At 34.9% G+C, this 18439-nt stretch overlaps 1 protein-coding gene across 4 annotated transcripts in view; it reads left to right on the top strand.

The window, feature by feature from the left end:
• The window catches only part of LOC142982962 (multiple PDZ domain protein-like), a 185403-nt gene that overhangs the window by 19779 nt on the left and 147185 nt on the right, over positions 1-18439 (top strand). For 3 of the 4 annotated variants that reach the window (XM_076129706.1, XM_076129708.1, XM_076129709.1), the window contains exons 2-3: positions 6526-6743; positions 10199-10336. In XM_076129706.1, the coding sequence (XP_075985821.1) occupies positions 6741-6743; positions 10199-10336 (141 nt within the window). In that variant the 5' untranslated portion in view covers positions 6526-6740. The remainder of the gene's footprint in view (positions 1-6525; positions 6744-10198; positions 10337-18439) is intronic. The other variant, XM_076129707.1, reaches the window with a different exon arrangement.

Below are 18439 nucleotides of genomic sequence, written 5' to 3' on the forward strand. Positions count from 1 at the left end.
GTTGAAAAAAAAACAACACTTTTACATTGCTTTTAAGAGTTGCCGCGCAGAGCCTTCGGGTTCGAATCTTGAGTCGTGCCACACAAATGATTCTGATGTTTCTTATAAGGAAATATTTCTGTGAATGCTGGAAGTTACGCAGTTGAGGTCGAAGACCTCCGTGTCTTGGAGAGCACTTAAAGCCGTTGGTCCTGCACCTGATCTCTCACTAGTCGTGTCGTACATCCCACCGGGTTGTGACCGAAGAAGAGAGTGTACCTGTGTATTGTGCACACATTTGGACACTATAACAACATCCTGCGCCGTTGGCCAGTTTCAATGAAACTGACCGCCGGATATCGACTAGAAAGATATTAATATGACATTTATTTGTAAAATCTTACGCTCATAGCCAGTTGCGTTCACCGGTCGGTAATCGATCTGTGGGATAAGCAACGCTTGGCGCGGTCAGTCCATAGATGAGTGACCGCATAGTGGTATTTGAACTGGGCGTCTCCGTGCTTCGGAGGGCACGTTAAAAGTCGGTCCTGGTTGTTATCTACTACGATAACAGTAGTCAAGCCATGTCAAAGGCCTTCGGGCGGCTTGAACAACTTTGACACTAGGTTGACTACTAACCATACGATAAAGATATAACATTTATTTCCGATAGAGGTCGCTAACCACTGTCTAATTAACCAATAAAACCGTATTACCTATAAATATATTAATTGCGATCACTTACGGTATATTTACTTTGTAATTACCGTAATGAGTATCAAGTAAGTGAGTCAATAAGTTTCTATTAGTAGAATTGATTCGATTGTCAAGGGAGTGGGGGCGCGATACTTGCTTCTAATTTAATTGCTGATGCCATGTTAGCGATGTTGTTGTTTAAGGGTGGGTTATAAATATATTTAGCCATTATATAGAATACTTTTACTGAATAACTTTGCGATTATTTGAAGGTTGATTTGGGTAGTGACTAGAGAAAGCCTCAGTATATTTAACTGTTTTTGGGGTGAACTGCAGGTCTATGTCTTATCCCAAAAAGACGCAGACAAGCAAGAGCATAACCCAAGTGTGGCTTTTCGGTACGTACCGGGGAAGTAACTTAGTTCCAAATAACTATTTAATTAATTATGAAAAAAGAAAATGGAACTAAAAACTGTGGATTCAGTAGTTAATAAATACAGTTCTATCTAACGACTACAACTACGATTCGATTATTAAAAATCTTTGATAATAAATTCGTTAGTTACTAACACAAATGTTGCTATTAATACGAACCGAAAAGAGTGGCGTGACAGTTTACCTGAGAGTTAAATTAAACCTTAAACTTTACTGCCACATTGTCCAAAACATCAAAAACCAAATAAAAATTATCAGTCGAAGCAGAAATTTTTTCAACTACCCCCATCTCGGTAGCTTTTATCAATAATACTTCATCGCAAGATCTATCCGAACAACACATGACGAGGTCGGTAGTCTGAGTGACGTAATAGTGATGACGTCATGAAGATGTGACCGCTTTGTTCCGGGTTATTTGATGTTACGTGAGCGATAGGGGTAATAGTATGAGATGGTACAGATGAGGTTAATACGTGAGGAGTTAAAAGTGGAAGGTGATGGGAAACTTTTTTTTTTGTATTTTTAGTGGGTAAGTCGAGTATGATTTTTAGTGATCTTGGGTTAGTTGAAGTAATTTTTTTTATGAACTGTAAGGGTAGGTTTTCTATATAGCCTGCTTTAAGGAATGTTTTTTGAGTACTATAGCAGAATATAATATAAGTATAATCGAGTCATATAGTCAATTTTTTTATTGGAATCTTTTACTATAAGTTATTTGGACTTACGCCGCGCCCCAGCCGTTCGCCTATTTCAGAAAATTTGACTTATTTTGTTCCATGATTTAATGTGCGAAGAAAAACTTCGATTTTTAATCATCTTTATCAGCCTAGCCTTCTTCCAACTATGTTAAAGTCGGCTTCCAGTCTCGAGGGATGCTATTTTACTAGCTGACCTCCATAACTTTGTTAAGTCACTGACATATTTAAATAAAAGTTATTTTGTCAAAGCCACGATAGTCTTTCCCTTTAAAATAAAATAGAGATAGTATGGAAAACAAAGTTTGTTTAAAAGATCCATTTTATGTCAAGTACAAAAGTGCATTGGTTTAACAAATACACATAGCAAAGTTGAAAAAGTATTAATTTCCATATTCCATCATGAAAAAGTGTAGAAACTTCAACAAAATGAAAATTAATGATAGCCGCGGGAGTTCCCATGAAATACAACAAGAGAAGCGATTCAAACAAATTGTTTTGTTTTGTTTCAACAATTGTTTTGTTCACATTGTTTTGTTTGACGTAAATTGTTTGTAGTTTATGTTTGTGTTGTGTTATGGGATTTTTCCTTGGAGGTTAAAGTTGTATAAGTAAATTATTTGTGGGTTATCTTTTAATGTATGAGAATATTCTACGTATAAATGTTTGCTTGTAGTTTTCTACATCATGAAATACAATTCATGCAAGGCTTTAATTAATTTTAAGGAATTGCAAGAAAGTGTTTTTTTGTACTAAATACGAAATTATATAACGTCATGAGGACTCTTACAAAAGTACAAAGAACGGCAACAGAGGGATCAGATCATCTCACTGGCAACAACGACGGAGAATGAAGACGGCATCCAATATCTAATCGATATTATTAAATATGCTCAAAAAATATTTCGGAGCATTGATTTACGTAATAAACAGTTAAATTAATACAAAGTTGCTGAATGGATCTTAAACGCGATAAGATTTATTTGTCCAAGGCGTTAGGTGTACCTACTTGGACAAATAAACATTTGATTTGATTTGTAGTGACTTGGTTGAAACGTCGGGAAATTAGTAAGGTTCCATAACCTAACTTATTTCCTTACTTTTATCTATTTAGTATTACGTATACCAGTCGCCATAGTTTTAGAACCTTATTAACCATCTTTCTCGGCGAACTAGTAGAAGACTTCCAAAGACCGTAACCGTAGCAATCATTTCAATACTTGCTCTTGGAAAGCCTCGCTATATTTTTATTCGCGCTGGCTCTCTATATAAAAGCGAACGGGGTCAGTCCGTCGCCGGCGGCGCTCCCCGACCTTTGGTCTATGCTGTGTCACATAGGCGTCGCTAGATACTGCATCGTGTATCATTAGCTGCGTTCATGATCTACTGAACTTACGAGGGTGGGAAGTGGGGTAGATAATTAAAATTACGCAGTATAAAGCTTTTCGGAATTTGGCGACATATAAATTACTAGCTGACCCGCGCAACTTCGCTTGCGTCACCTAAGAATTGGGTCAAAATTTTCCCCGTTTTTGTAACATTTTTCGTTGCTACTCCGCTCCTAATGACGGTAGCGTGATGTTATATAGCCTATAGCCTTCCTCGATAAATGGGCTATCTAACACTGAAAGAATTTTTCAAATCGGACCAGTAGTTCCTGAGATTAGCGCGTTCAAACAAACAAACAAACAATCAAACAAACAAACAAACAAACAAACAAACAAACTCTTCAGCTTTATTATATTAGTATAGATTACAAAGTAACAAATCCTTAAGGTCTATACTACATCAAAGCGCAGCTTTATCGAAATAAAGTTAGGATTTTTTTTATAGTGACTAAGAAATTAAAAAACAGAGGTAAATACATATATCTCGATAAAATCCAAATAAATAGCAAGAAGGGACCACCGCGGGGCCTGGGAATCTACGTGTAACGCTTTTTCACTGGAACACGGTATCAAGCTAAATAAAATACACAATGACAAACAGACAGCGAAGTTATAGTAATAGATTTCCTGTTTTAACCTTTGGGTACGGAACTTTAAAAAATATATCTGAAAACCGCGTTTAAGTTTAAATACTATTATACATTTGTAAATATTACAGTCTAAGCTCAACAAATATAAAGTGCAACCAAATTGAACCCTGAATCATGTTTAAAATAGATGACAAAGCAGATGTACAAGAACTTTTTCAATACGCATATTTTAGTCACATTTTCATACACCATTTCTCGATGGCTATTCGGTTGTTTATCGGCAAGAAATTGTGCACAGGTGGTAACCAATTTTGAAAACAAATCGAGGAAAAAAGCAGCCCATTTATTACGAAATTCCTTTTCCATTTTCCACAACCTAGCACTATATCACACCAAACATATACCTTATACATATCTATTGACTGAACTTCAGGTGCTTGGTGTTCAGTATTTCGAGCGTAGTTTACAAACGGTCGCTGTTTACCGTGCACTAGTTTAACACGTGGCGTAGTTCCTTGTTTATTGTTTACACCACGATTTTAGGGTTTCGGAAACTGTAAGCTTTGTTTTGGAGTAGATATTGATTTGGTGGGTAAAAATAGGATGCAATTTTAGGTTACTGAGTGTCAGTTTCTAATTTGAGTACTATTTTTTTTTTAGCGTTCTTGCTTTGTCTTATCGTTCATAGGAAGTCAATTGTTACCTATTATTGGACAGTAATGGGTCTTCTTTTTATAATTAACCCACCACTAGTCACGGGTTTCTTCCCGAAACGAGAGAAGCTACTCTTTGAGTCCACAAAGCTGGTCAAGTATAGGTTAGGATTTATGGACTTTACATTCCCTGAAAAACTGTTTATTAAATATTAAATATTCATATAAAATATTCAAGATATTCATTTCATTCTATCTAATGCACACAAAACTTCGAAAAGTCAATATTGCCTTATATATTCTAATTTCCAGCCGCTTACTTTCTCTTTTCTTTCTTTCTTACATAGCAGAAGAATGTATAACCTCTTGGTTATCACTGCAAAAATAATAAACAAAAAAACCTGGGTAAGGGTCTCTTTTAATGAAAGAGAGAGGTAAAGCTTTAACTCCATAACTCATTCCTACGTTGGAATAAAACTAGCAACTCAGCATCTTGAACAAAATGAACGGTCTATCTCCATAGAAACAGTAGCTTGAATGTAATGTATGTAATACAATAACATACTAATGCTATTGACCTGGCAATGTTCCAAACACCGAGGAAATCTAGCAAAGATCTTACTCTGTGATATTGATCCTAGAGATTTTGAAAATTGTTGAAACACGAATTTAAAAGATTACACTAGATTTTGTTCTTGGGTTTTTTCGAGAACAAAATCTAGTGTTATCTTGGGTTTTGTGCAAACCTGCTTTTTGTGGCTTTGCACAAACCTATTTCGAGAAAAAGAAAAGAAAAAAAAGAGTTTTGTGTTTCATAAAGTCTCAGACCTGTACCGCAATTTTCTACCACTATCGACTACTGACAACTGGCTAGCTATCGGAAAATGTTGCATGACAATCAGCGGGCGTCGTAGAAATTATTTTGGTAGTACATTTTAAATGTCAAACACTCGACACTTCATAGTTCTAATTGTAGAGAATCGTGCTTCTGCTAAAGAACATTAAAAAAGAAATCCCCGTTGCACTATAGACCCCAAAATAATAAAGTTTACAATACACTAAGTCCCGGACAAATCCCCCTAACCACTAAAGTCCCCAACACATAAGTCCTCCAATCGCTAAAGTCCCTGATTCACTAAAAGTCCCCTATCAGGCTACAAACCAAAAGTCTTCACCCTTTATAAAACTACTTAACCTTTACACCTTTTACATGAATTACTTTTCATTATTCTCTTCTTTTAATTTCAACGTGGAATATAAACATTTTACAATTTTAAGAGACAGCATTTTTAAATTGTATGAAATATTTCATTAAACGCAGTCATTACACTAACGATGTTCGACCAGCCATCAATTAACTCGTTTTAACACATTTCTGCTCTTTTCATACAATTTACGGCCATTTTAAAATGTCTCTTTTAATTATAATACTTTTTACTTATTAACGGTTTTATTGGTGATGTTAATTGATTTGTTTTTAATTCAATATTGTTATCTTATTTTATGTAATCTAATATTATCGTACACTTTTAAAAGATTTAAATAGTTTTCCAACAGATTTTATAATATTTTTGTTTTCGTTATTATGTATAATACTTATATGATGTGCATGTTGTATTCACCTGTAATTGGTTAAGCAATTAGATAAGTTCCCTAGGCTAAGTTCATATTGTTTGTATTATTGTTTTAAACCGTTGGTGAATCTAATAAATAAATAAATAAATAAATTGAGTAATTAATACTTTATTATATTATAAAGTAATTCTGTCAGTATGTTTGTGAGGCTTTCATGCATCAACTACTGGGCGATTGAATTGATTTCGAGTCTTTTTCGAAATTAAGCGAGCGAAAAAAAATCTTGTCAAGAATATTTTTTCAGAACTTAACGGCCATCCATCGGTAGACTAACCACGCTAAGGTTGCTTAACTTACTAATCGTGTATCTTACGTTTACAGAATTCAAATATTTATAAACCTCGAAAATTCAGAGACTTTCTGTCAAAATTCTTTTGGTTTTCATGTTCCCAACAGACATTTACTTATCTTAATATCTTGTACATAACTAATAAATATCTTCTTTTTGTTCCAGCGTCCTTCATACAACGAATAAACTCAAAAAAGTCCACAAACTAACTATTAATAATGTGCAACACAACAGTGCGCTTCGCAGTACCCGAAGTGAGTTCGGAATCGTTCGGTTGTTTCCGTGAGAGCTGTCAATGAGATTGCAGGATGGCGGAAAAGGTTAGCTGATCGGAGAGTCGCCCGCGCCCGCCTCGCAGCAAGAGGCGATATAAGCGTATCATGGTGAGATAAATAATGTAATTAATTTGTTATATTGAGGACGAATCGCTGTGGGGGTGTTAGGGTGAAAGTACATCTATACTAATATTATAAAGCTGAAGAGTTTGTTTGTTTGAACCCGCTAATCTCAGGAACTACTGGCCCGATTTGAAAAAATATTTCAGTGTTAGATAGTCCATTTATCGAGGAAAGTTATCGGCTATATATTACGCTACGACCAATAATGGCAGAGTACCAGTAAATTTTTTTACAAAAACGGGGGAAATTATGACCCATTCTCTCTTATGTGACACAAGCGAAGTTGCGCGTGTCAGCTAGTGAGGTACATAAGACAACTGTTACTTTTTTAGTTCATTTCTAGAAAACGATAGAACCAGTAATAATTGTTGTGTGGTATAAGAAATCGCCTCCTTTGCAAATGGTTGAGTTTTCCAAACTTCTCGATATTTGTTACCTATTGAAATAACTATTACCTTAAACCGTGTGAGAAAACATAGTTAAAATCCTGGGGCAGCCTAGTGGTTCTTAAAACAGCTTTTAAAGAAACGCACGGTCTTCAACCTATACTTGGACAATGTGATGAATCCAAAGCCTAACCCCATCACTCATTCCTGGAATAAATCCGTTTTCAGCAATTTAACAGAAATGGGTTTCTTTTTATTGTTTTTCGCATTTCTTTTTGCAAGCTCAGACAGCAATGCAAATAAAAATACTATTTCATATTTGAAAGTAAACGGTTAACTGTCGTGATCAAACAAAGTAATTACACGGCTGAGCTCACGTCCCGACCACATGATACCACATGAATAGATTCTCGAGAAGATTGGATGCAGCCGCAAAAACGTCCGCGTTATATGTATCGGATGTGCTTTTACCCTAAAGCGTAGTACCCACTGGTGGAATGACATGCCTAGGGATAGTTGGGTGACGAATAAAAATATAATTTGTTAATAATAAGTTGGAATTGATACAATAATAATGCTCTTAAAGATAAAGATCATTTATATGGCAAATAAGGGTTTACATATAAATATGTCAGATAGTACATACAGTAAATAAAAGAAAAAGTTCAGTTATTGCACTATTGTAGTCCACTTATACAAGTCTTGTCACACTGAAGTAATTCTGTCTTTTGCGACTTCGAGGTATAACATTGTTTGACTGGCGCAACTTGGTAATCGAGTCTTAAGTGCACTAAATATTGAAAAGGTTTTTCTGAACTAAGGTCTCTTGATTTCTAGCCCCCTTGATCATATGTTACGTCTAGCCATCTCTGGGAAAACATCCAGGTCATCCCGTTTTTCTTTAGGCCTTCCTTGTCGCCCCCAACTATTTTGTGGCACATAGTCAGTGGCAATTTAGATGCATATACCTTTTTATTACCCGATATTTTGTAATGAATAAAATTCTTCAGGTTGTCACGGCATGCCAAGACATCCGCACATACAAAACGTCACAATAGGAATGCCATAGTATCCCATGTCGCTAGTGAAGTCAAAGCCTTAGGGTTGTTTCCAACCGGTTGAAGCCATTACTCTTACCGAGGGTCCTGTTATTTGACCCGACGAAATATTATGACAACCTTTCTTAATTGTAATTGTTACTTTGTTTTGTTTGCCCTTTGACTTTTATATAGCTCTAGCATTGTTTTGTTTCTGTCTTTGTTTTGTTTAAACAAGTTTGTAAAAATAATTGGAAGGTGCATTCAGATTGTTAGTGTAATTAGGTACTTTGCTGAGTTTTTTAAGTGCTTTTGTTTTGGGGACTCTCTGCTGGCCTTTAGAGCCTTAGAATGTATTTTTTAAATGCTTAGAGTTCATTAGCTATTTGCAGTTTTGCTCATAGTATTTTTTTTGTCTGTAGTTCTAGTTCTAGTATTCTCTGCTTACCCCTATAAGCAGGAAGATTGATGTATGTATGTCTGTATGTAATTCTATAATATTTAAAAGAATTCAAAATATACGATGACATTACATTACACATTACTTTTTCAACAGACGTGTCGTCAGGTCTGTTGAAAAAGAGACTAGTCAGGCGATTTTAAAGAATGCGCTCTTGAAGAATTTGAGACTTCAATCACTGAGAAATGTAACAGAAAAACTCATACAACTTTTTTGACCCGACACGGGATTCGAACCCGAGAGCTTTACACGGTAGTTGCATACACTACCAACCGCACTGTAGAGGCTGTATTAAAACTATCCACAGTAACGTATTGTGGTTTATCTATAGATGAAACAAAGCAATCATATACAATACGTCTGTAATCCCCAGTAGTAGTTCAACTGCCTCTGTGGCGCGGTCGGTAGTATATGCGACTGCGGTGCGAGAGTTCTCGGGTTCGAATCCTGGGTCGGGCCAAAAAGTCTTTTCTGAGATTTTCTGTTAAGAATTTCTTAGAGATTGCCCGGAGTTAGGAAGTTGAGGTCGAAGACCTCCGTGCCTCGGAGAGCACGTAAAGCCGTCGGTCCTGCGCCTGACCTCTCACTGGTCGTGTCGGTTATCCGTCCCACCAAAATATGAGAGTGATGGAATAGAGAGTGTACCTGTGTATTGTGCACACACTTGGACACTATAAACAAAGTCCTGCACAGATGGCCAGTTTCAGTGAAACTGACCGCCGTAGCCGTATATCGGCTAGGAGGACATTCATTCAATCCCCAGTAAAGCCTGAGATCTCTCAAACGTTACATTAATGTACGAGGCTTAGATACTACACAATACATTACCGGTACATTGATTAATTAATAAGGAATTAATTAATATGTCATAAGCATAGCTTAGTTGTTTAGAAACAATTTGGTTGAATAATACATACGTTTGAAATTGAATTGGTCAGTCGATTGGTGAAAAGAGCGATTGGGAATAACGAAACAGTTTCCGATATTGAGTATGCGGATATATAAAAAAGTGATTAGTCAATTACTTTCTCACTGTTGGATATGAGTGTGTTTCTCTAGGAATGGAAATATTAGATCCTAATCATACCGCGCTGGCTAGAACATGAGTTTAGGACTTGTTTATCCTTCGATTGTTTTTAAACTTTCAGGCGTACATTTTAGAATTGTTTCTATTCTTATATACTTACGCAAAACTTTAAATAAACCATTGAGGATTAAGCCTTAAAGTTTGACCTATTTACTATTTAGAGTCGAGAGTAGGTAGAGTCACGTCAGTCAGTTATTTTACATTTTTTATTTTTGGAGCCGATTTTACATTGCTAGATTACTTATCGATGTTAATTTTATCGGTAAATCGTATCTGAAAATGATTTATTATTTAAAAACGTTGGGTAACCCAATAAGCTCAAACCTTTAATTTTCAGTCGCGCTTAAGTCTCGTTACATTATAATATTACGTGAACTAGTCGTGAAAGTTTAAAATCATTAATTACATATATAAACTTTTCTAGGCATGTAAAAGTTGTAATATATCTAACTGCAAGTGTGTCCTCGCAGCAGGTGTTCGGCGAGTGGGCTCAGGTGGAGGTGGTGGAGCTGGTGAACGATGGCTCCGGCCTGGCGTTCGGCATCGTGGGGGGGAGGTCCTCCGGCGTCGTGGTCAAGAGTGTGCTGCCGGGAGGAGTCGCTGATCGGGTGAGTTTTTAAAGCCAATTTCTGAATATATTTGTGCAACTTACAATCAAAGAAATAAATCGCAAACTAACCCCAAACTACTATTTATGAATGGAAATAATTATTCCACGTGGAAGTCAAGCCTTCCGAGGCTTTGGCACTGGTTTAAACACCTTTAACCTGGTTCAAGGACTTGGCAGCTAATTTATTGACTAATCTATGCCCAAGATGGAATCGCTAAGGAGCATTAAATAAGTCGTCATTAGAACTTTTGATAGGATTATTTGTTAGACTGTAAATGCTCCTGCATAAGAGTACCATATGGAACTCACTTGGTGGACACATCACATAACCGTATATTTTTGTACCCTAAGAAAAAGGAGTATTCAATACGAATATTTCCCAGAAAAAAATTATAAAAGTCAATACATAATTGTTTACTTACCTTTATAAGAATAATGACTCTATTATAATATATGCTAGTATTTTTCTACATATTAGAGAACTTTACTCAAAGTCGAATAAGTTAGAACTTATTTGATAACTTTTGGCTCTTAGTAACACTGGATTATTAAATCAGTCGTTGTTAAAGTTACACTTAAATGAAATCAACTGAATATCGATCCAACGTCTGCAAACTAAATGTTCAAGGTCAAAGGTCAACCACTTCTTACTCCAAAATGTAATGTTAAAGAAGTTTGGACCGTAGTGATATAGCTCTTGATTTTTTTTACATATAATTTCTTTGCTAAGATATTGATTAGCAATATTTAATTTCTGAACTTTCAAAATTTGGAAAACTGCCACGTTACGCCGATTTTACTGTTTTTGATTTGATGAATGGCTTGACGGCCATTTCGACTAAGTATTCTCCTTGAAAAATTACTATTAACCATAATGAGTTTTAAATACGTTCAAAATGCTAATGAGAATATTGTACTGACGTTGAAATTAAACAAAAATGATATTTGGAACATTTTCATAAGAAATTCGACCATCGAAAAAAATAGTACTAAAAACTGTCGTTTCTAAATTTGACTGCCTCCGTGGCGCAGTGGTTAAGGTGGTTGTCATGTCATACCAGTGCGTTGGGAAGTCGTGGGTTCGATTCCCACGCGAAACAAATGTTTGTACTATCCATAAATAAATGTGTCGGGTCTGGTTATACTTTGTGTCCGTTTTTTGTATGTTTGTAAAAGTCCTACACAAGAGCTTATAGAAAGAAGCACTATGCAGAAGAAAACCTTGTTGCACATATTTCATGAATTATTCTTAGCAGATTTCGTACTTTAGTTCCATATTAAACTTAACACTGGAAATTCTACAATTTTCTCCGTACATTCGCTGCACAGAACGAGTGTAAAAATCTCAAGAGTTGCAACAAAGTTTGTTCAGTTGATTAATATGATATGTTAGTTATGCAGATGTATGTTTTACACAGTTTTATGCACTCAGAGATTGTTTTATACAATTCGCTGTTTCATTTATACCTACAGGGTATTTTTTATTTTTATTAAAAAGACAACTCCCGCACTAAGAATTGCTCTTGTGTCGCGGGGACTTTTACAAACATACAAACAACGGGCACAAAGCACAACCAGACCCGAAACAATTATTTGTGGATCGCACAAATAATAATAGAGTACCTAATTGAAATTATGTAATGGGTAGAATTTGTTATAATATAATTATTATTATAAGATCGGAAAGTCTAAGAATAATAAAGAAGTATCCTGTTTGATTTAAAGCGTTACCCTCTTATTCATAAAAATATATGAAGTTACTAGCTGAAGTTATGCCATATACCTAAATAAATAAAGTGTCAACTAGGGATATGAAAAATAGATGTTTGCCGATTGTAAGACCTACTCAATATGCTCACAAAATTTCATGAGAATCGGTCAAGCCGTTTCGGAGGAGTATGGCAACGAAAACTGTGACTCGAGAATTTTATATATTAGATGAAAGGCTTATAAAGTGTTTTGTTTCTTTCACTCCTTAGCGAAATAAAAAAGAGAAAACATATTTTAATAGTGTTTATTTATAGTGTGTTATGGATAAGAGGTTTAATCTCCAGAACTGCTAATAAGAAATGAAAAGAAATCGTTTCTACCGAGGGCTGTTTTAGTTTTTATCTTTTGACAAAATATTAATGTTTAGTTTTTACTGCACCGTTGAATTCATTTTGATTAAATGTGAAAAAATTTATAAACTAGCATAAGCTTTTTCTTCAGAAATCTACCTATAAGATGCAAAAAAGACAATGAGTTTGTGCGGGCACTCGCTCGAGTCAGCTATTTGAAAAAAAAAAATATTTTAGATAAATTTTTGCTTGATAATAAAACTGTAGTTTAATATCTTTTCTACATTTGACCTTCTAACGTGACAGGGATGGTGACATAATGACCTTGAAATACTCCCCGCTATAGCGAACTTGTTTATTTGGAACCATTCCAATATCACTGCAGAATATTCCACTGGAATACATTATGGAGTATTAATGGTTTTATGTGAAAATGGAAAACTGATGATGTTCAGTTTTGGCATGGATTTTGTGTTTGATATTGTAAGAAGTATGTACTATTTAAATTACATTTATATGGGTGACAAACTTCGTCATTGTAAGAAAGATTCCCAAGTGGTGAACTTAGTACCTAACTCCTTCCTCATTCGGGAGATCCTTGCCCAACAGTGGGACAGAAATGTGTTTTTATTAATTTTATCATCTTAGTTTTTTTTTATGGTCCCTGAAAAAAATTAGTAACGTGATAATTAAAATAATGTTATGGTTATGACGTTGAATACTTGTCTCAATTTTAAGCCGTACTCAATAGTGTACAAGTAATAAGCCAGATAATATAGTAAAAACATAAGATTTTTTCGAAACTTAAATCACATTTAGGATAACTTGTTTGAGCGTCACTTTGAGTGACGTTTCAATATAATAATAAGATGAACAGTTTCTGACAGCAAATAACTTAGAAACTCAATACAGCGGAGACACACACCACTTAAACATCACGAGTGATCGAACAAGCTTTTAATACAACTAATCAGGATCAAACATCGGATGATGACAAACTTAAAGGTCTCCTGATTGACAAGTTCAATTCAAAGTTTGATCTAAACTGTATACACATTACTTACTTACAAGTAATTGATACTGTTAGAGAATATATTGATACAATATGATGTTGCGGTCTAGCCTCATTATGTACAGTTATATGAGGTTTTTTCACTTTTCTTTAAAATCATGAGGTTAGAGGGAGAGAAATAACTGAGACTGAAAAATAACTACTTTGATTAACACAAAGAGACGTACCATTTATATTTAACTTACGATTTTTTATTAATAGCAGTGATAGCCGAGGGGTATAAGTTGACACCTCCGTCGCAGTTTCGAACGACTTTTCGAAGTAATGTGTGTAGTAGAAATAAAATATCACATGCTCCAACGGTGAAGGAAAACATCGTGAGGAAACCTTGCATGCCTAAAATTTGTTTAATACATTTTTTGAGGGCATGCAAAGTCCCCAACCCGCACTTGGCCAGCGTGGTGGACTTAAGACTTAACCCCTCCCTCATTACGGGAGGAGACACTTGCCCAGCAGTGGGACATTAATGGGTTACATTTATTTACATTTTTTATTAGATTTACAACCTTTTTAATCAACTAACATCAAGTCTGATAAAAATCTAATCAATATCTAACTAAAGCTATCGAAATTGCGTTTTTTTATGGTTAGAATATTGATACGTTATGTGTCTCTCATCTTAACATAACTTGTACATAGATTTTCCAACAACTAGTGGAACAGTTTCGATAACAATCTTGTAATTGACCGCTAACTTATTTGTACTGAAACATTCAAGTTTGTATACACTGAACGTTTCAATGACGAAGTTTCGGGGAAGGTTGGAAATTAGACTGAAGTAGGGGTAACATTAAGGAATGGATTATTAACAACCAGTTTACCCCCGGTTTCTGAGGTACATTTAGCGGTAGTTTATCTATTCAAAAGCAATAGAATAACCTATTGCATAGATAAAGTGATAAACTAACCTATCATTTTTTTGAAGTAAGAAAATCGGGCCTTTTGTGATAGTGACTATTGAGTTGATATTATTTTAAGTAAAGATTTTTAACATTTTTTATTAGTCCTTTATATGTCCCAGTGATTAACAAAGACCTCCCTATTTTTTTTCCAAACCGGTCTGTCCAGTGCCAAACTTCGTAAAGTTAAGATTGCGTTTAGATAAATACGACGTAATCTACTTTTAGCAATGAACACAATGTATATTGTAACAATAGAGTTGGATTGGACTTCCCATAATAATTTTGAAGCAGATAGTTCAATTCTATTGAACACTTAAATTAAGTAAACTAGTAAAGTTGTGTAAATAAGTAATCTGAATTAAAATTATTTTGGAAAAAAATAAGAGGCTATAACGAACTATGTGTCTGCCTGTCAATCCAGCTATCGAGCTCTTATACAAAATATAGTTTTGTTACGTAAAGTGAAGAAAAAAATATTTAGATCATTTTTAAAATAAAAAAATTGCTTTATATATATCTATACTATAATCAGCAATTTCCGAGTAGGTACAGGCAATACTTAGGAGAAAAAGCATTTATTTTTTTCAGTTCTACTCTCTAAATCGTAATAGTTATTAACATACTGGCCAACAACATCAAAACAAAACATAATTATAACTAACGACATCTATTATAATCTGATAACATTATAACATCATCCAAATAAGCCAAGAATTTCTCCTCACGTTTTCATGACACGGCATTTCTTTCAGCTAGGTATTTCGGAGAAGGGACGTCGTGCGCGATAATTTTGCTTAGACCTACAGAATCTTGTCTCGTTAAGATATTTCTTGTTATTATCTTAATTAAGATGTGTAGGAATATTGATGAAAGTCGTATTACTAATCAAGACTTGGTTGTGATGGACTGATAGAATAGATATTTTTTTATTTATAATGACCTGGCAGTGTGAAGTTGAAAAGAAAATTCTTTATGAAATACGAATATTCATGCTGTATGTAAAAAGCAAATAGATGTTGATAAAAGTGGCACTGTCGTTAAGATTCCACTCCGCTACCTACATATTATATGTTGAAGTCCCCCGTACAATATAGAAAAGTTGATTGAGGACTATTTGTAAATTGCATGCAATCATTATTTGTATTTAAATTGACTTAAAACAAATTCATCAAAATGTATTTATAATAATATGTATAATAGGATACGGAAATTAACGCGAACACGCATTTTACCATGAAATGCCTAACGTTTCAGTCAGCCTGCGACCACGGCGAGTGCAACCTGCGCTGAAATCTTAGGCATTTTTAGGTAAAATGCGTGTTCGCGTTAATTCCTGTATTCTATTATACATTAAACATGCAACGCGAGAGTTTAAAAGTTATGATGTATTTTATGTCATGTAGAATAACAGATTAGTACAGGCTGGACTAATCCTTATTCTAGTCAACAAAAACCGTACCTCTCCCTTCTTTGATAAAATGTTTACAGCATCTAAATTCTGAATTTTATTCTCATCTGAAGAAATAAAAACTAAAATTAACGAGCACTTGCCGGTTTAATGATGTTTGTGAATGTCTGTTCTCTCTTTCTTACTTTATTTGCTGTCTCTTTCGTTTTTAAGATGGTAAGTAAAATGCGAGATTGATGACGTAAACGATGGGTGGATTTTCGCTTCTTTGTGTGTGTAGGATAGGTTATAAGGAATGTTATTTGGATCTTTTATCAAATATCTTTACATACTTCTTTTACTAGCATTTCTCTTTATAAATTGATGTTTCATTTATTAAGGCAGTCTTTTGTTTTTTTCATACATACTTTTTTATATCATCGTGTGTTCATGAATCTACCGTAGCCACTTTTCGTAGCAACATTCGTAGACCCTTCGTAGCATCAAGTCCCGATTATATCTTCAAACACTGAATAGAATAGAATATGCAACTTGACATAAAATATGAAAGATTACTTAACTAACTAAAAGAAACGTGCTTTTATATTTAATCCCAAAAATATTTTTGTTAAAAACATAAGTGAACCCAGAATCAAATTCATAAAGTTCTTTCTTATTCCGAACTTGTTCTTCACTCAGTCTGTATACCCACGTCAATAACCCAACAAGTTCGCAAACCCTCATACAACGTATCTCCATCAGATAAGGTCGGGTTTAATTTGCGTCGCACCGACGTTAATTAAATGTAAAGCTTGTAATCTCTGACGGGCAAAGGTGGGCTATATTTTGGCATTATGGAAGTCTATTTTTTCGGTGAAATGTACAAGTATGTGGATTTAAGTAGACTGGAAAAATATTGTTGTGTTTTTATACAGTGGACCTAGATTTTGAAGCGGGCATTTTTATGACATATTCATATATTTTAGTTATTGTTACTGTTTTGGAGCAGGTTTGCGGGTTCCCATAACGTGAGAAGAATGAGACTTGAGTCTATCCCAAATTTAAAAGTAAAAAAAGTATATTTCAATAACTTGTGCAACTTCTACAGTATATTGTAGATAGAGATTTCCTTTTAAGGTCGCATTCTAGCAAAAGCTGTTTCTTATAATATTATAATGCAACGGGTCTTAAATGCGATTGAAAATTAATACAAGTATTTCTAATACATGTCCAGCTTAGAAAAGTCATTCATGAGGTATTTACGTTTCTATTTTGCAACACTTGCGTGGATGGCTTAATACGGTAATAGCCCTTAAAAAAGAAAACAATATTCTTGTATAATAAGGAATAAATAGTTATCAAACCAAAATAAAGCGATTCCATCAGCAGCACGATTCAAAACAGCCTACATTCACACATCAGCGTGAACGTAAAGGAATATAGGACAGCGCGGAAACTATCAATCAATCAAACTGTCATGAACCCTGGACATATTCCTCTCTGCGCCGAGCGCTGATGGAAACTGACTTGCCAACGATTCAATACTGACATTATACTATGTATGTATATAAAACTACTCGAGTTCGTGGCTTAGTTAAAAACAGCCGAGGTTGTTCTATGGATGGGTGAACCATGTTATATGTTCCAAGTTCCTCCGTGTTTCAGAAGGCACGTTACATTGTAGACCCCGGCTGTGATTTTCAAAGATCTTTGACAGTCGTTAACAGTAGTCTTAAGCTTGAAAGTCTGATAACCAGTAAGGAAGAGTATTGTGTTACCTATATCCCAGGTAACTGGGTTGTGTTGTGGAGGTCCAATAGGCAGTCGCTTCATGTAAAATATTGGTATTCAGCTGCATCCGGTGAGACTGGAAGCTGAGTCCAACAAAGATGAAAGAAAAGCCTTTCTTGGCTAGTATATAAAACTAGCTTTTACATGTAATTTGCATTGTAGTGTGTTTTTTAATAAAAGCTAATTGGTTTCTCTACTTAGAATGTCTATCAGACTGGTAAATGAATTAAATCGGCTTAACCGTTTTATTGTATCAGCTTGACAGACGAACTACTCTTCCCTTTTTAGCCGTTTAAAAAAAAGAGGCGGTTCGAAATCGAAATCTTTCCTACTTCATCATTATATTACTAACTAAAATCATTTCAAAAAGAGAGGAGTAATTTTATGAGTTTGTGTTTGTATGTTTGGAATAAACAATTTTAGTTATTATGTAGTAGTTTATAAAAAAAAAAACAATGTGAAAGATATTTTACCAGATAGGACAGTCACAGGCTATATCAATGTGAATTGTGTACGTCAACGTTCAAATTAACCATTACGGTAACTAAATAAAATCATGTATTGTTATACAATTTATAACAGCTACGGTTACCAAGAAAATGTATTGTTCTATAGTCACTTACGTGTATTGCGCCATAGATCGTGTGCTTGTAAATTACGACAATTACTTGCGTTCAATACATAGTACATTGTGTGGATCGAGTAATTGGCTGGCGTGCGTTGAATCTCAACGAACCACGGTAAGGGGAGATATCTCCGCGATTGACTGCCTCCGTGGCGCAGTGGTTTAGTGGTCGCCACGCTGTTGCCATTGCGTTAGGAGGTCGTAGTTACGATTCCCACACGGAACAATTTTCTTTTGTTTTTTAAAAGACAACTCCCGCACCAA

The sequence above is a fragment of the Anticarsia gemmatalis genome, chromosome 23 (assembly GCF_050436995.1).
Source record: "Anticarsia gemmatalis isolate Benzon Research Colony breed Stoneville strain chromosome 23, ilAntGemm2 primary, whole genome shotgun sequence".
NCBI classification, from domain to species: Eukaryota; Metazoa; Arthropoda; class Insecta; order Lepidoptera; family Erebidae; genus Anticarsia; species Anticarsia gemmatalis.